The following is a 19,715-nucleotide window of genomic DNA, read 5'->3' on the forward strand; positions in this document are numbered from 1 at the left end:
ACGCAGGGAGGACCCGGGAAGCGAACTAACTGCAGTGCTACCCACTGCGCCACCGTGCTGCCTATGTGATATAATCTACTGTTAAATTCTGCTAAAAAAAAATATTTTTATACTGTATTGAGGATTTGTTCTGTTCTGTGTATTGTGTTGTATTGTATCGATGCCCCCTTCTTTTTTTGACACCCACTTCATGCCCAACCTACCTGGAAAGGGGTCTCTCTTTGAACTGCCTTTCCAGAAGTTTCTTCCATTTTTTCCCTACAAGGGTTTTTTTTTGGGAGTTTTTTCTTGTCTTGGCTGGGGACCATCAAGAGGCAGGGTCTGTTAAAGCCCATTGCGGCACTTCTTGTGTAATTTTGGGCTACACAAAAAATAAATTGTATTGTATTGTATTTTGCCACTTCGACAAAATTTAATTTCAAACCAGCTTCATATTTTCTTCTGATCGAACGCTCCATCATAGATAAGCGATGCTCTTACGATAAAGGTGTATGAGGGTGTGAGATACAAAAAATACAAAACACTGCAAACGTCGCTTCGGAATAGTGTGGGTATTATGGTATGGTCACGTAGGCACAATACATAGAAACAAAGGCCGTGTGCCCCATGGTTGTTCTCTCAGGTGAGCGGGCGTTAGTGATGGGAAATTCGGATCATTTTGCTGATTCGGACCTTTGAGTCTCGTTCAGCAAAATGAACGAATCTTTTTCGAGTCATTTCGTTCAATTCTTTTTCGGCTCAGACTGCATAGGTTAAGCTTATGGGGCTGTCACGTGATAAACGAACGACTCGAAAAACCCGAAGACTCGAAACAGGTGAGTCAATTCCAATACAGAAACTATAGGAAGTTGCGCAAATGCGCATGCGCGACTGAACAAATCTCTCCCACGAGACGACTCGTTCTTCCCGAGTCACATTAAAGATTCGTTCAAAATGAACGAATCGTTCAAGAATGACCCATCACTAGCGGGCGTTAGCATTTCATAATCTCCTGGACCAATAGTGGGCGTTTTCCACATTCAACTTATATGACCGACATTATAAAATACCGGAAATTATACGATTAAATCAAGCCCCGACTTGTACGCAGGAGAACTTAAACGCGAGTATACAGTAATCCCTCGCTATATCGCGCTTCGACTTTCGTGGCTTCACTCTATCGCGGATTTTAAATGTAAGCACATCTAAATATATATCACGGATTTTTCGCTGGTTCGCCGCTTTCTGCGGACAATGGGTCTTTTAATTTAGGTTACATGCTTCCTCAGTTTGATTGCCCAGTTGATTTCATACAAGGGACGCTATTGGCGGATGGCTTAGAAGCTACCCAATCAGAGCATGTATTACATATTAACTAAAACTCCTCAATGCTATAAGATATGCTTCCCGCGTGGCGCTTGTTTGCTTCTCTCTATCTTTCTCACTCTCTGCCTGACGGAGGGGTGTGAGCAGAGGGGCTGTTTGCACAGAAGACACGGACGCTCCTCTACAAAATGCCGCCTGTATACTTAAAAGCACGTATTGATTTTTTGATTGTTTGCTTTTCTTAGCGAGCGCTCTCTCTGACATTATCTGCTCTTCACGGCGCTCCTTTGAAGATAAGATATGTTTGCATTCTTTTAATTGTGAGAAAGAACTGCCATCTCTGTCTTGTAATGGAGCACAGTTTAAACGTTTGACTAAAGGGTGTTATTTCAAGTCTAGAGGGCTCTAATAATGTTAACAGGGTGGGAGAGTTTATAAGGGCTTAAAATATATTAAAATAACCATACAAACATATGGTTTCTACTTCGCGGATTTTCACCTATCACGGGGGGTCTGGAACGCAACCCCCGCGATCGAGGAGGGATTACTGTATACGGTATGCAGCCAGAGAGGTCCCTGAACAAGACCTGTCCCAGAGTGCACGTCACGGTTAACCTTTCAGCATGACAATGACCCAAAGTATCCAGACAAGACAACGCTGGAGTGACTTTAAGATACGTCTCTGAGTATCCTTGAATGGCCCAGCCAAATAGAGCGTTTTTTTTTTTTTTACTTTGCCATTATGGATCACAGAGTGTAGATTGATGGCCAAAAACGGCCGTGAGAGGCACCACAGAGGAACTGGCATATTGGATGGAACCGAACTTGGTTTCGTACCCGGCAGGGATGCCCATAACACGGAAGGATCGAGGAAGATATTCTGTGCGGAGCAGTTTCTCCCCCAAAACATTAGAGGGCAATTTCCCACTTGGACACCCGCCGGGCATGCTGGAGGATATTGTAGTCCCATGGAGCAGGCCTGTCAGGTCCCAGGGGAGCCTCCAGGGGGAGCTGAGTGCACACACAAGCACTACTCTTCAGGACTTCCGGCTGACCTGGAAGTGCTTCCTTCAGGATGTGCCCTGGTACAGAATATCTTCCATTTTATGGGCATCCCTGCCAGGTAAGGAACCAAGTTCTGTTCTGTCCGGGATGCCGATTCCCACATGGTATCTCTCACATGGCAAATGTATCCATTTAAAATCCATCCATGCATTATCCAACCCGCTATATCCTAACTACAGGATCACGGGGGTCTGCTGGAGCCAATCCCAGTCAACACAGGGCGCAAGGCAGGAAACAAACCCCGGGCAGGACGCCAGCCAACTGCAGGGCACACACACACTAAGCACTAAGCACTAAGCACACACTAGGGACAATTTAGGATCGCCAGTGCACCTAACCTGCATGTCTTTGGACATTGGGAGAACATACTAACTCCACGCAGGGAAGCAAACCCAAGTCTCCTAACTGCAAGGCAGCAGCGCTACCCACTGTGCCACCATGCCACCCTTGTCTTTGAGTGGTCCAGCCAAAGTCCAGACTTCAACCCCATAGAACATACAGTATGTGGAGAGGCCTGAAGATGGCAGTTTACTGACTCTTCCCATGCAGTCTAATGGAGCTTGTGAGGACCTGCCAGGAAGAATGGGATGAACCACCCAAATTCAGATGGGCAATCTTGTAGAGACTTACTGAGAAGACTCAAAGCTGGAATTTCTGCTGAAGGGGCATCTACAAAGTATTGAATGAAGAGTCTGAATACTTGTAGGAAGGAGAGATTTCAGTTTTTAAAATTAAGATTTGCTTGTCTAATCTGGGTGGTTTGGTTTGGTGATATTGTGTCTGAGGATTGGGGCTCAGTGGCACCCCCTTGTGGCCGCACAGTTCAATGATCCTCTTACGGGCATCTTTTAATCAGCAAGCTATATTTTAGGAGTGTAACTACTTGACTTTGAAACTTCTGTCTTGGTTATCTTGAAAATTCTCTGATTATAGACGGACTCCAAGAAGAAGTAAATACGTAAAATGTGTTGTTTTGCACTTTGCATTGTTTATGTGCGCAATACAGGCCCATATAGTGCCTTTCATTGTCATTATGGGTTATTGAGTGTAGATTGATAGGCAAAAAAATGTCAAGTTTGTGCATTTCAAATGGCGCAACTCAAACGAAGGGGGCCCGTGACACTCTGACACTCTGATTTGCCTTCTTCTTTTGCAGGAGACGTACTGCAAAACGCATAAAGCCACTAAAGTGCTATTTCTGGGGAATATGAAAATGCTCATCACTACTGGGACCTCCAGATATAACAACAGACAAGTGACCTTGTGGGACCAGGTGAGTTGACCTGGCAAAGTCTAATGTTACGATATGTTGATACGAACATGGATCCTGTAGTGGAAAATGCTTTGTATATCATTTTTTGTCTGTTAAGCTTTTCAGTTACATTGCCTTTTGTTTGACTGCTCTAAGGCTTTGTCTATTTAACAACAGAGTTTTGAAATGAAAATGATCTCCATCCTCACTGGCGGACCCCTGTCTATATCCTTTCTCCTACACTGGGTACACATCCAGGGGAGGTAAAAAAAAATTTTTCTGGGGTCAGTGTAGTGATTAATTCAGAGCCCTGTGAAATTCCAATTCCTGTTTGCTTTATGTACCTTTAAAACCAGTAGAGGGCGCTAATTCTATACCATTCTGGTACCATTCTGGTGTCACTGCAGCCCGGAGCCTCTACCCTGGAGCTCCAAGTTGGTGGAGCTAACCTGCTTGATACTATTTGGCCTTATTTGAGTCAGATGACCCTCCCACAATGCTCACCTTCACCATAGTGTTAAAGAGGCGGAGCTCTTGAGGTCTACAGCTAGACTCTATTGGTGCTTATTGGAGTCAACCCCCCGCCTACTGAGACTGCCCATTGGAGTCAACTCCACCTCCTTGGACTGCCCATTGGAGTCAACTCCACCTACTTGAACTGCCCATTGGAGTCAACTCCACCTACTTGGACTGCCATTTGAAGTCAACTCCACCTCCTTGGACTGCCATTTGAAGTCAACTCCACCTACTTAGACTGCCATTTGAAGTCAACTCCACCTACTTGGCCTGCCCATTAGAGTCAACTCCACCTACTTGGACTGTATTTTGGGGGCCCTGAAGCTTGATTTGTTATGAGGGGGGTCACTTTGCAACCAGAAACAAGGTTTGGGTAACCACTGTCACATTCATCAGTGGGGTTGTTCCACAACAGATCACCACAAATTTTTAAAAAAATGTAACCGTGACATCTCAGACATTTATTAAAACTGCTGTTCTAGATTGTCTCACGTGTCCAAGGCACAGGTGTGAGTAAAAACACCCTATGCCTTATAGTTTGTGATTTGAGAAGATGAAAATTCAAGTTGCTTCTGGGCCTCCCCACCCCCCACCCCCTCCAGGATAAGGGGTCCCTGAAGCTTAAGCTTCATTAGTTTCATAGGAGATCCATCCCTAGAAGGGTTGTAGGGGTGCATCAACCCAGCAGCAGGGCCGCTATCTGCTCCTTTGTGCGAGGAGGAACAAGAGGAGCACAGCCAGGGCCCTACAGAAGGACCTCCAGCTGGCTACTGGTGTGCGTGTGCCTGAACAAACTGTCACAAACAGACTCCATGAGGATGGCACGAGTGCCCGACGTCCTCTAGTGGGATCTGTGGTGGTGTGAAGCACCTTTCCTGTTGGCTCTTCTGATTAAACCGGCCTTACCTGATCAGCTGTCAAATGCAGACAAGGAAGGTGGGCCGATTATTGCTTTTCCTCCATAAGGTGCAGGATGTGGCACGGTGGGTCTGAAACCTCCATTTCGGGTGTTGTGACATTGGCGAGTTTTTCATTTGTGGTGCTCTCCCATCTCTCAACAGGAGGATCTCTCCGTGCCCTTGATGCAGGAGGATTTGGACTGCTCCTCAGGGGTCCTCTTTCCATTTTATGATCCTGACACCCACATGCTCTATGTTGCTGGCAAGGTAAGTACCTTTAAAGCATGGTAAGCTGTTTTTTTTTTATTATTTTTGATTTTGAAGCTGGTCCTGAATTTTATTACATTTGTTGATTCTCAGTTAATTCATACCGGTAAGTGCTCGGCCTCTAAATGTCCACATCATGAGAAATTCCAAACTTCATGTCCTGTGAGGCGCTTGTTTCCACAGATTTGGCGGGCCATCAATGTGCATGTGTGACGTGGCGGCCCCTTCTGGCTGCTCAGTGCACTACACTCAGATTCAGTCATCAAAGCACCTGAGCCGTCACCACCTCAGGTGTGAAGTTTAGCAGAGTCTTTTTTTGGGAGTACAGCGCCCCCTTCTGTCCATTTCAGCTATTTCATCCATCCATTATCCAACCCGCTATATTCAGACTACAGGGTCATGAGGGTCTGCTGGAGCCAATACCAGCCAACACCGTGTGCAAGGCAGGAAACAAACCCCGGGCAGGGTGCCAGCCCACCGCAGGGCACACACACACACACCAGGCACACACTAGGGACAATTTAGGATCACCAATGCACCGAACCTGCATGTCTTTGGACTGTGGGAGGAAACCCACGCAGACACAGGGAGAACATGCAAACTCCACACAGGGAGGACCCGGGAAGTGAACCGAGGTCTCCTAACTGCTAGGCAGCCATTTATATATGATAAATGAGTCAATGAGTGTGTGTTTTAATTACCTGGTTAATCACAGAGACCCCCTTTTATTAACACGCCACATCAACCCTTTTTCTGCTTTTTCTGAAACCATTAATACTGCTCTCCGAGAAACAAGGTTAACGCACACAGCTTTCTTTACGAGTAACCTGGTTATTTGGCCACGCAAACCCTTAACCGGGTTACAGCCGAGGATTTCGTGGCCCGCGCACAAATTGCGTATGTCTTAGCTTCGCACTCAACATCCCGCAGCCCCGGGTACAAAATGGCAGAAGCGTCCATAAATATTCATTTCCTTGATGCAAATGCTTAGGCGATCGCATGATCCTCGAAATATAATCTGTGTCATTATTTGAGAAATCGCTTAATTTGTGTTGATGAGCCGGGCATACGGGGCTAAACGCCGCAGCACGATCTTGAAAGACACGGGATCCGTGATTCACGACAGCCATTGATCGGATTCCTACTGCATATAGTGGGTTAAGGTATAGTGCGTATACTGTAGCCGGTATAGTAAAGAATCCCCCCCCTTTGAAATATTCCCATTTTTTTTGCTTTACAGCCTTAAATGTAAACACACAAACTAATATTTCTTCCCAGCTTTACTTACTCAATGCAACCTCTAACATCCAAGTGAAAGATATCACAGCTACAGTTCAGAAGAATTAAAAAAAATCAAAAACAAGAAATCCTGAGATTAATAAAGGATCACCGCCCCCCAATGTCAATGCCATTTTGTTGACCCCCCTTTTCCTTTAATGCCAGCCTTGAGTCTGTTGAGATTCTTCTCTCTCAGCTTTGCACACCTCGATTGACTGATATTTGCCCCCCACTCTTCTTCACAGTTGAGCTGTTCAAGTTCGGTCACATTGGCTGGTGAGTGTTGGTGGTCTGCTATCTTCAGATCTTTCCACAGATTTTCAGTGTGTTTTAGCTCTTTGCTCTGACTGGCCACACCAGGACATTCACTTTTTTTCTCCTTCAGCCACCGCGTGGTCCATTTTCCTGTCTGCTTCGGGTTGTTGTCGTGTTGAAAGCTGAACATTCTGCCCATCTTCAACTTTCTGGCAGAGGGTAGCAGGTTTGCCTCAAGAATTTCATTGTATTTTGCCCCCTCCATTTTTTCCTTCTACCCTAACGAGAGCCCCAGGTCCCCCTCCATGCTGTACTGTCGGTATGGCGTGTTGTGGATGGTGAGCTGCATTGGTGGACCGTCTGGTATTGAGGCCAAATTGTTTGATTGTGGGCTCATCTGACCAGAAGACCTTTTTCCACTTGGCATCAGAATCTTCAAGGTGCATTCTGGGAAAGCTCAAACGAGCCTTCATGTGGCCTTTCTTGAGAAGTAGTTTTTTCCTTCTGACCCTCCCAACTCGGGTTCGCTTCCCGGGTCCTCCCTGCGTGCAGTTTGCATCTTCTCCCCGTGGAGCGCTTGTGAAATTGTTGTCACATGTACATCATTAATCACCTCTCTTTGCCAGAAAATCCTGTAACTCCTTCAAAGTGGCCATTGGCCTCTCGGTTGACTCTCATTTTTATGAAGTCTGCCGGTATTTTGGGGTGCTTCTAGGGTGATGTGCAGTGCCATTTCTCCTCTAAATATGGGGTGTAAAATGACATCCAGAGTGTTCAATTTTGCTCTCCTCTGACCAGACTCCATTCTCCCAGTTATTTCATTGGTTTGTCCAAATGTTAGGCAGCAAACGTGCTTCAACGTGTTTTTTCTTCAGCAGTGGAGTCTTACAAGGTGAGCGTCCATAGAGGCCATGGCGGTGGAGTGCATTACTTCCTGTTTTCTTTGAAACAACTGGACCTGCTAATTCCAGGGTCTTTCTGATGCTCTCGGCGAGTGGTCCTTGGCTCTTGGTCAACTCTTCTGATTCTTCTGACTGAACCAAGCAGAGAAGGAAGTGGTCTGTTATTTAAACCATTGTCCCCTGTGTCCCTGCATGCCTTTGAGATGTCATCGAGTAAAGCAAAGCAAGTGTGGCTTATTCCACAAAGATCTTCTAAAATGGCCTGCACACCTTTGTTGGGGACCCCTAGAGGAGATCCTCAATAATTGGATTCAGGATTTCAAACTTGCTGTTTTCGCACTGTCAGAGAAATGACCAACAGACATCATGAAGGGTTGGGGCAGCCACCCATTTAATATCCCTGGCTGCAAAAGGTTGAAGTTTCCTACAGAGATGTTCACGATACTGAGTCCAAAACAGAACTGACTAGGTGGAGGTAAGATGGCGGTTTTAAAGGTCGGTGGAGGAAGTGACGTCATTGATGCCGGAACCGGAAGGGACGTCTTCAAGACCGGAAGTGTCATCGTCAAAAAAGCACCGGGACCAGATGTGACATCTTTGAGACTGGAAGTGACGTCATCGCAGGCAACGGAAACCGGAAGTAACATGATCACAGGTGCCATGACCCGGTGGGATTTCTCAAGAATAGTCTGCAAGGAACTGAGAGAGACGATCAGCGCACTCCGCCGCCCTCTGGTCTGGTGTAGAATTACAATTACTCAAGCCCTTTAGCTGCCTCCCACTCACACGTGTGTGACAGCACTTCTCCAATCGTGCAATCAGTCATCGAGACGATTTACGTGGAGAAAGGTCGTCACGCTGCTGTTTGGTGTCATCGTGTGTCCCCTTGGAGCAGAGAAAGCAAAGGAGAGAGTCGTCTGAGGAGATCAGGAAGGACATGGTAGACCAACAAGTGAAAGGCAAAGGCGAGAAGACCACCATCTCCAAGCAGCTTGATGTTCCTGTGACAACAGTTGCAGATATTGTGAAGAAGCTGATGGTCCATGGGACTGTAGCCCACCTACCTACACATGGTCACAAGAGGAAAATTGACCCCATAATGGGCAGAAGGATAGTGAGAATGGCAGATAAGAAGCCAAGGACGATGTCCAAAGAGATACAAGCTGAACTCCGAGGTTGAGGTCCATCAGTGTCTGATTGCACCATTCACTGCTTTGTGAGTGATGGTGGGCTCCATGGAAGACGAGCCACATAAAAAAGCCCAACTGGAATTTATTAAAGTTCAAAGTCACACTGCTTCTGGAAGATTGTCCTTTGGACAGATGAGACAAAACTGGAGCTTTTTTGGTCAAGTCACATCAGCACGATGTCCACAGATGAAAAAATGAAGCTTTCAAAGAAGAGACCACCAGATCTACTGTAACATGTGGAGGAGCCTCGCTTATGTCTGGGCCTGCTCCCCTGCATCTATCATGGGGTGTCTTGAGTCTGTCCAGGGAACAATGAAATCTCAAGACTATCGAGACATTCTGGAGCAAAACGTGGACCCTCCAACAGGATGATGAACTAAAATACACAGCGAAAAGCAACCAAGAATGGCTAAGAACACAACATGGGACTATTCTGAAGTTTTCTCTTTTCCGAGCCATGAATTGAATCCCATCAAACATCTATGGAAAGAACTGAAACGTGCAGTCTGGAGAAGACCCCCTTCAAAACTGAGTGGGCCGGAATGACCAGTGGACAGGCACAGACGTCTCATGCAGACCTCCGGGAATCGCTTGTGTGTGCAGGGATTGCAAACTCTAAAGGTCGTGCAACCGAATATGAGGTGAAGGGTCCCATCATTTTTGTCCATTTGTATTAATATTTGAAATATTCTGTTGAATCCAAACTCTAAAGCAAAGTCCGACTTTTGTTAAACACGGAATCAGCAATGATGGGCGCCAATGGCTTTGCTCAGTTTCAGGTTATTTCAGAGACAATTGGAGTTTCTTCTTTTTTTCATGGGGGGGTACCAACATGTGTCCACATCTGTAGAGCCGCTCTGTACAGAACAGTAACCTAAGGTACACTACCTGGCCAAACGTATGTGGACCACCGTCCAAATGATCAAGTTCATGTGTTTCACAGCATTGTGGTGTGAGGGACTGTTTGGGGACAAGTGTGATAGGACAAGGGTACAAAATTGATCTACAGAACAAAATACAAGTGAGTGACACTTCCTAGGTTCGAAATCCTAACCGGCAGACAGATACTCACCAATAAGGGGGTCTTCAAACACTTTTTAAACACGTTGAGGGTGTCAGAAGTTCAGATGGAGGTGAGCAGTTTGTTCCACCCACTTTGGAGCTACGCATGATAAGAGTGTGGATTGACATTTGACAACACACAGGGGCATCAGCAGACCCGAGTGGTTGAGAAGGAGCAGAGGACCTCACAGGCGTCTCCATGTTATAGTTTCTGCCCCATTGACTACTCTGTAGGCTGGCATCAAGGATTTTAACTTCATATGCATCACTACAAGGAGTTGGTGTAGTGATCTGAAGAGAGGAGTGACACGGGTCCATCTTGGCTGGTTGAACACCAGACGTGATGCTGCATTTTTGAATCATCTGCGGTGGCTTGGTGACACATGCCAGTGCTCCTGTGGTCCAGACGTGACCAGACCAAAGCCTGCTTACTCTTGTCTGGTATGGTCTGATCATGTGGATGTTGTAGAGCTTAGTGTTTCTCAGCCACCCCACTTTTGGGCCTCTGGTTGTGAGAAATGGATGCTATCCGGTGACCTGAGATGAAGACTGGACTCCTTTGGTGACTCTTCGGAGAGTCCTTGGGTTCCACTGGTTTGACTTTGTGCTGGCCACGGAGTCCCAAATGAGGCACATGACCTGCATTGTGAGGGAGCATCAGATTTGGCACTACGGCCATGTGGCACGATTCCCCGAGGGTGGTCCGACTCATAGGACCCTCATTGTTGAGGACCCGAGTGGCTGGATCAAGCCAAGGGGATGCCCACGTAAAACACTTTGTTGCAGCAGATAGATGGGTGGGACTGGATCGCGTGTCTGCCTGGGGGGGTTGCCAGCGAGGACCCTGAGCTGTTTTGTCATGTGGTGGGTGCGGCCACATGCTGTACCAATGTTGGCTCCCCGACCTGTTGCCGCTGTTGAGCCACAATTTCCTATTGTTCATAATTGTAGCGGGTCGTGCACTGGACTGTGGCGGGTTGCATTCCCGTGCGATATATTTACACTTCGAGCTCTGATGTGCTGAATTCAACAAGAGGGACCCACTGTGGCGATCATCTCTGATTCAACAAGGGGGACCTGGTGGGCCGTGACGTCATGGATGAGAAACATTAGTACAAGACCAAGGGACCATAACAATACGGGGAGTGAAGGACAGCTGACCATCAATCACCACCCTGGTACTGGTGATGATGAGCTGAGCTGAACAGGGGTGGGGAACCAAAGAGACGGATGAGCTGTCATAACAAGAAGGTCCATCTTTGCCAGGCTGAGCTGGAACCGATATTCCTTTATCGAAGTTGCAGTGTCCTTGAGATGTGCTGAAATTCGAGCTGCGGTCATGTGGTCCTCTGAAAGGAGTGACTGGTACAGCTGAATGTTATCGACATTCCGTTGGATGGGATGATGGGGACTACTGAGGAGATGTATAGAGAGGAGAGGAGAGAAGAGGACCCAACACCGAAACCTTTGGGGTAACCCTTGTGCATGACATCACTGGACACCAAGACAAGCAGTAGGCTCTGCCCAAGAGGTTGGACTCAAGACCACCTGAGGACAGTCCCAGTGATGCCAAGGTGGTTGACCACATCAAAGAAAGAGGAGATATCTAGAAAGACGAGGACAGATGGCATGTTAGCAGCTCTTTCCAGGAGAATCGTGTCGACAGCAGTGAGTAGAGTAGGGCATTACGGGTGGAATGGACCTTCTTGAAGCCTGATTACAGCGATTAAGGAGAAGGGGGGACGCCCCCTGAAAGGGATACCAGCCCATCATGGCACAAAAAACAGGAAGCCACCGCAGGTAGGTCATGACTGAAACCACCTTTGGGAAACATCATTCGCGGCATCTGCTGCAAAGTGTCCGCAGAAAAAGTAAATTCATTTTGAAATCACTTTTGCCCTCGGGCGTTTTGCCTATTGGATTTGTTCCACTTAAAAAGTCCCGACAAACAAACCCTAATCTTATTTCTCTTTCATCTTTCCATAGGGAGACGGCTACATCAGGTACTACGAAATCAGCTCCGAGAAGCCTTACCTGCACTTTTTGACGGAGCATCGCTCCTATTTACCTCAGAAAGGACTGGGTAGGTGCCACCAGGGGGCGCTGTCTGTCTGTTCCCTGTTTTCTGATCCTTCATATTCCACACAAGTAGTTTCTTCTGTACCAGCTTGCCAGTGCCATGCAGTTCAAGGTACAGTGGCAGTGGGTGACATCCGACAGACAGAGGGGACCCAGTTATGTCAGTGAATTCAGAAAGGTGGACGGGACCTTCATGGCTGAATAAGGGGAAAAAAAAGTAAACGTTTTCGTCAGAAGAATTTAGGATGAAAAGATTTTCATCTCCAGACACGGGGAACCAGCTCAAAAAAAAAAAAAAGAAATCCTCTCAGAGGAAGGGTCTCGATAAAGATTGTGCTCCTGGTGGGCTTCAGCCACCAGAAAGTGGTTGGGTCTGTCACCCCCCCCAAGTGTTGCCTTACCAGTCAGTTCTGAGCCCCCTTTGTTCACAACAGGGTTATGGAGAGCCAGTGCCAGTCCCAACACCGGAGGGCACAAGATAGGGTGGCATATTAGCACATTTATAGAACATGAGAGAGAGATAGAGAGGGGGGAACCAAAACCTGGGGTGGGATATCCAAAAAGCAGGGACCAACTCTGAGCAGGACACACTGACATCTTTTTTTTTTTTTGCACCTTCACAGCATCAGAATGTACGGCGGCGTATTTGAACCACAGAGAGAAAAAAAAAATGAAGGACGCGGTGAAAAGGTGTATTTTGTGATTGAAGTGGAAATGTCAGCTTTAATCTCAAAATGTCCACTTTAACCTCGTAGTTTACTGTATCATTAAAGCAGACCGTCGTAAACGTCATCTTAAAACTGACCCAGTTGTTAATCGCTACGTGTGCTTCTGGGACGGACAGCAGCGATCACCACACAGAACACATTACATGTCTTATATTGCAGCTCTCTGCACATTTAGAATCCTTAGATTTATTCTTGATGTCACTTTCATGATGAAATGCATTAAAGGATGTATATTACATTTTACAGCTAAACCGTTAGGGCAGCACGGTGGCGCAGTGGGTAGCGCTGCTGCCTCGCAGTAAGGAGACCCAGGTTTGCTTCCCTGTGTGGAGTTTGCATGTTCTCCTCTCCAAAGACATGAAGGTTATGTGCATTGGCGATCGTAAATTGTCCCTGGTGTGTGCCCTGCAGTGGGCTGGCACCCTGCCCGGGGTTTGTTTCATTTCATACCGGTAGTGCTCGGCCTCTAAATGTCCACATCATGAGAAATTCCAAACTTCATGTCCTGTGAGGCGCTTGTTTCCACAGATTTGGCGGGCCGTCAATGTGCATGTGTGACATGGCGCCCCCTTCTGGCTGCTCAGTGCACTACACTCAGATTCAGTCATCAAAGCACCTGAGCCGTCACCACCTCAGGTGTGAAGTTTAGCAGAGTCTTTTTTTTGGAGTACAGCGCCCCCTTCTGTCCATTTCAGCTATTTCATCCATCCATTATCCAACCCGCTATATTCAGACTCCAGGGTCACGGGGGTCTGCTGGAGGCAATCCCAGCCAACACAGGGTGCAAGCCCAGCGATCACCACACAGAACACATTACATGTCTTATATTGCAGCTCTCTGCACATTTAGAATCCTTAGATTTATACTTGATGTCACTTTCATGATGAAATGCATTAAAGGATGTATATTACATTTTACAGCTAAACCGTTAGGGCAGCACGGTGGCGCAGTGGGTAGCGCTGCTGCCTCGCAGTAAGGAGACCCAGGTTTGCTTCCCTGCGTGGAGTTTGCATGTTCTCCTCTCCAAAGACATGCAGGTTAGGTGCATTGGCGATCGTAAATTGTCCCTGGTGTGCGCCCTGCAGTGGGCTGGCACCCTGCCCGGGGTTTGTTTCCTGCCTTGCGCCATGTGTTGGCTCAGGCAGACCCCTGTGGTTGGGATATAGCAGGTTGGATAATGGATGGATGGATAAATCGTTAACTTTGTTTAAATAATGAATACTGTTAATAATTACACACATGGGGGTGACACGGTGTCTCTCAGGGAGTCACGTCCCTGGTGTCCCCTGCCCGGAGAGAGGAGAGGAGGAGGTTAGGAGCACACGCTGATACAGTGCATTGCTGCACCCACCACATCCCAGGGTCCCAGATTAGGACCCGAGTGCAGCCATGCAGCGGGCGACACCTCAGCACCACACCAGTTCAGATGGAATGGAACAGTGGGAGGTTTTTTTTTATGGTGGCTGGAGTGCCAATTTTCCCTGCAGGTTGGAGGGCCTACTTACAGGGCTGGATGCAGATGAACGTCATACTCATACCCCTGCCTGGAGTTTGCATGTTTTTCCTGTTGGGTTTCCTTCCAAAGAGATGAAGGTTTGGGGATTTGGTGACACTAAAATGACGCCAGTGTGTATGTGGAGTGCTTGTATTCGCCTTGTGATGCCCCGTCCAGGGATTTCGTTTCTGCCTCGTGCCCAGTGCCAGCTGGAATGGACACATCCGTGGATTGATGGATTTAATCATTAAATATTCTTTTCAGAGATATTGTGGCAAGGTGTCCTCGGATTTTAATGGATGTTTCAGGCAATTCACAACACAGCGAAGCCGAACTTCTTCTCACCGTGATGATAACTCGCACTGCCACCTGGTGGACTCTTCCCGATTTACGTCAAGTTCACGCACACATATAAACAGTAAAACGCTTGCGTAGAAGTAGCGTCCCCTGGAGCTATAAACCGACTCGTCTAATCCCTTCCCGAATCTCACAGACTGAGAAGAAGTCTACCAGCGGGTGCAGACAACCTTTTGCTCCGACTCGTGTCCCTGTCGTTCCATGGGCAACACCCCGAACCCTTCTCCGCTCACACCACTGCCCATCTGTCAGCTCCTCCCAGCAAGAGCACATATCTGAGCCCAGTGGTCACCCCTGCTGCCCCCTCCTCAGCGCTGGCCACACAGGCTCCTTCCTTGGGGCTCCATACAATACCATATTTTTTTTTTTCACCCAAGGAATGCCACAATAGGCTTTAACAGGCTCTGCCTCTTGCCAGCCCCCCAGCCTTGACTCTCTAAGCGGACAAGGAAAAACTCCCAAAAAAAGACCCTTGTAGGGAAAAAAAATGGAAGAAACCTCGGGAAAGGCAGTTCAAAGAGAGACCCCCTTCCAGGTAGGTTGGGCATGCAGTGGGTGTCAAAAAAAAAAAAAGGAGGTCAATACAATACAATAAAATACACAGAACAGAACACAAGTAATCATCAATACAATAAAATGGTAAAATAAAAATATTACAAGTACAGAGCAGAATACAGCAGTAGATCTTCTTTTGGCTGCGCCCGTTAGGGGTCACCACAGCGGATCACCTTCTTCCATCTCTTTCTGTCCTCGTCATCTTGCTCTGTCACCTGAACACCTGCATGTCCCGTCTCACCACCATCTCTTAGACCTTCCTCTTCTCCTCTTACATATCAGCTCTACCCTTAGCATCCTTCTCCCAGTATACCCCTCATGTCTCCTCCTCACATGTCCAAACCAACGCCATCTCGTCTCTGAGACTTTGTCTCCAAGCTGTCCCACCTGAGCTGACCCTCTAATGTCCTCATTTCTAATCCTGTCCATCCTCGTCACACCCAATGCAAATCTTAGCATCTTTCACTCTGCCACCTCCAGCTCTGTCTCCTGTCTCTGGTCAGTGCCACCATGATATCCCATAATAGGATTTGGATTTGTTCAGAGTCCAGGAGACCTCGGCCATCAAGCTGCCTTCCCCTATTGGCCATTTTACAGCTGAGTCAGTGCAGGGCCAGCCAATCCGATGAAAGGACCCCTCTACTGCACGATTCCTGCGATCATCTATCAGGGATGACTTTACCTTAGGCAGGCAAAACAACTTGGCAGGTGGGCCGTGGCACCAAGTGCCACATTTGAGTACTGAGAAGAGAAACAGAATAGCTGAGGGTCAGTAACAAATTCTAACTCTCATGTTACTGATGTTTTAGTGTGAATGACTAACAACAGAGATGCAGTCTGTACAGTTAATCAGCAGCTCTAGGCAGGGTGTGCTAAACTGAAGTGGTGAGATTTGAGAGCTGAGACCAAAGGGGCATCTCTTATAGTAGCAGGCAGACCAGTCCACAATTCCACAATACCCGTCTGTCTGCTTCCTTCCCTCGCACCGCCTCTCTCACACACTCCTGCCTCTCTTCTTCTCACTTTAATCTATCCATCCATCCATTATCTAACTACAGGGTCACGGGGGGTCTGCTGGAGCCAATCCCAGCCAACACAGGGTGCAAGGCAGGAAACAAACCCCGGGCGGGACACCAGCCCACCACAGGGCACACACACACACCAAGCACACACTAGGATCGCCAATGCTCCTCACCTGCATGTCTTTGGACTGTGGGAGGAAACTCCCTTTAATCTTCATCCTTTGTTCTTCTTTTTATCTTTTTTTTTTCCATTCTCTCACACTCGTGCTTCTCTTTTTAAACACGGGGACGTGGCACAGCAACGTCAATTAGGGGTGTGGGCACACCTGTGCACTAATCGCTGGGCTGTCCGCTCCTGCATTGCACATGGGAACAGCTTCTCGCCATGCGCCCCCTTCCTGTAGATGCAAGTCTGCCGATTATTTAGTTAAAAGGTGCCAATCAGCCGCGGACCTCACTTTACCCCACACACACACACACGTTTGTGAATGTTCGTGAGAGCCCCAGACTTGAATCTCTTCAAACATCTCTGGAGAAACTTGATCATCCACTGATGATCTCCGTCCAACCTGACAGAGCCTGAGAAGACCTGAAGAACGGCAGAGAAATCCCACCAAATCCAGGCGTGCCAAGCTTGTTACGTCAAACTCACGAATAATCTGGGATGGCATTCCCAGACCAACTACCGAGTAAAGGGTCAGCAATGTGAGATTTCAGTTTTATTTTTAAGACATCTGAGAAACGTTCTCAACTCCTGGGGTCTTTCTGAGGTATGGAGTGTCGGCTGATGTGGGGAAGAACCGTCAGTCAGTCAGTCAGTCATCATCCAACCCGCTATATCCCAACACAGGGTCATGGGGGTCTGCTGAAGCCAATCCCAGCCAACACAGGGCGCAAGGCAGGAAACAAACCACGGGCAGGGTGCCAACCCACCGCAGGTAGGGGGGGGGACAAATGACTTTAAACCATTTAAGCACAAGCAGCCTACAATGTAACAAAATGTGAAAAAAAAAGAGAAGGGATCTAAAGGCCAACTGGCATCTTGTCATTTAGGGACCACCATGCCAGATTTGCTTCATGCCCATGTCCCAGTGCGGTCAGGACGGCTGCTGTGGCTCCTGTATCTTGTTATAAAGCCAGGTGAAGACAATGGATGTGTGACGAGACAATCCTGATGGAGTTTCTGCTGGACCTTTTCAGCTGGCAGGGGTGACAGTGGATCAAATTTGTGCCACTGTCACCAAAGGGGCACACATTTCTATATTTGTGTGGTGCTGGAATTCCCAGTAATGTGTGATTTGGATGGGAACATCTGAAGTGACCAGAAGGTCAAAACTCATTTTTGTACCCTGCTTTTGTGACCTCGCGTCTTTGATGCCACCCACAGGGCTTCTCTTTTATTCATCAAGTGGGTTTTCTTTGACCTTCTTTTGGAATTTCTAAGCAGCAGGGAGCCAACAAAATGTTTTCTTTGGCATTCCCGTGCCACCTTTTTATCCTCCAGAGCCCATTGAGTATTTGAGATACAGTTGGCATCATTCCTTTTCTTTTTACAATTAGAACACAGGCAGGTGAGGTGATTTGTTCAGGGTTGCATGGTGCCAGCGGTGGGATTTCAACTCGCAACCTCAGAGTTTTGAGGTTTTAACCGCGATACCAAGCTGCCCGCCACTGACACATTAAAGTGCTTGATTGAGTCCATGGACAGCACTTAAAACTCACCGCCATGTTTTTGTCTTCCTTACAGGAATTATGCCAAAGAGAGGCCTGGAGGTCTCATCTTGTGAAGTCTTCAGGTTTTATAAGTTAGTGACAATCAAAAGCCTTATCGAGCCTCTGTCCATGATCGTCCCTCGACGGGTAAGAGCCCTTTGACTTGCACTACCTGATGATGATGATGATGATGATGATGATACTTAGTCGGTGCCTCTTGAATGGCCGGCCGACTCAAATCTGCATGATGTTGTTGTCGTCACTCCCACTGCCCTAAAATGAAAATTTGCATTACTGACACAAAGCTGAAATCGTGGACCCCTGTGCTGTTGGCGACCATGTTAGTCGTCACCATGCATGAGCAGCTTTAACAAAGATATAAAGTTTTACTTTACTATACTAAACACCACCATGGCACTCCTAACACGTATAGCGCAGGGGACGGGAGTCGCATTGGTGACACACAGTGAGGTAGAGGTGGGACAACGAAGAGCAAGACAGATGTGAACAGGAACCATCAAGGTGACAGAGAGATCTGAAAAGCCACTTGAGGTGTAAATAACTAAGAAAGGCGCTATATAAGAGAATGAGAGAAACAGACAGGAACATGAAGGAGTCTGACACACAAGAGAAGACCCCTCACTCCACTGAGCCCACTAAATAGCTTAGCTGTCCCAATATCTTCTTCTTGAAGCTTGTCGAGGTTCCTGCTTCATCTCCGTGTCTCCCTGGTTGGCTCCACATTTCCACCCCGCGTACCTGCTGGTTCTGCTGCATCAGACAGATTGATAGGCAGGCAACATACACTTTAGAGGCTGGTAGGGAAGGCGCTATATACATGATGGACAGTCAGATGTCAAAGACATTGTGAGACAGACAAGAAGGGAAGGCTGTATATCGTCAGTAGACAGAGAGTAAAGGCACTATACAATACATGGGTGCTCTATAAAAGATATGTAAGGGCGCACAACCTACTGGCATGTGCTGTGGCAAAGGCGCTATATAACTCTGTCTATACGATAGGTAAGGAAAGGAGCAAAGGCCCTAAAAAATAAATAGGTAGAGTGAATTTAATAAAAGGAGTTAGACAGATAGAAAAGGGAGGAAGGGAGCAGGCAGACCGACAGTAAAGGCGCTATAAAAAGAGAATAAAAGAAAGGTGGCTTATTAAAGGCACGTCGGCGGAGCTGCGTCTTGTCCAGGTTCCCAAAGTTGAGCAGCTACTGAGCTGACGAGGCAGAACCGGCGCGAGTCAAACACGTAACAAAAGAAATTTCTCAAGTCTGATAAAGTTTGTTTTCAAAAGGTTTAGTGAAAAATTTAAAAAGGGACAAATGAAAAAAATTTGGAAAAAAGTCAAAAGGCAAAAAGGGTTTCTTCTCTGTTTCATGACAGCTGTAGCTTTCTCCAGTGAAACTTCAGTTACGTTCTGCACTCAAGTTGTTACTTTTTAATGGCAAACCTTACAGCAGGTCAGCGCGTTCAGAACGCCGAACGCCGAGCGCCGTTTGAAGCTGTTTGTGCCGTCCACGCCTTACCAGCCACGAGGCAGACCATAAACGCAACTCGGCTGTAGTCAGAGGGGCAAGAAATAGAATTCCAATATTCAATGTACAATTCAGCTGGTGGGGGTTACAATAAGACCTCCCATTGACTACGCAATAATATACAGTACAGTATAGGCAAACATTTTAACATAACTGAGAAAACACTTCTGTCAACTTACATGAGCGAAAACGAGTAACACATTGTTATAGTCAAGCATATGAGTGCAT

The 19,715-nt window shown here is 47.2% G+C and overlaps 1 protein-coding gene across 1 annotated transcript in view; it reads left to right on the forward strand.

Annotated features, from left to right (window-relative positions):
• The window catches only part of coro2aa (coronin 2Aa), a 91,264-nt gene that overhangs the window by 64,680 nt on the left and 6,869 nt on the right, over window positions 1–19,715 (forward strand). The window contains exons 7-10 of the mRNA XM_039758181.1: window positions 3,527–3,643; window positions 5,200–5,304; window positions 11,978–12,074; window positions 17,975–18,087. Coding sequence (XP_039614115.1) covers window positions 3,527–3,643; window positions 5,200–5,304; window positions 11,978–12,074; window positions 17,975–18,087 — 432 coding nt within the window. The remainder of the gene's footprint in view (window positions 1–3,526; window positions 3,644–5,199; window positions 5,305–11,977; window positions 12,075–17,974; window positions 18,088–19,715) is intronic.

The sequence above is a fragment of the Polypterus senegalus genome, chromosome 7 (genome assembly GCF_016835505.1).
Source record: "Polypterus senegalus isolate Bchr_013 chromosome 7, ASM1683550v1, whole genome shotgun sequence".
In the NCBI taxonomy this organism is placed as follows: domain Eukaryota; kingdom Metazoa; phylum Chordata; class Cladistia; order Polypteriformes; family Polypteridae; genus Polypterus; species Polypterus senegalus.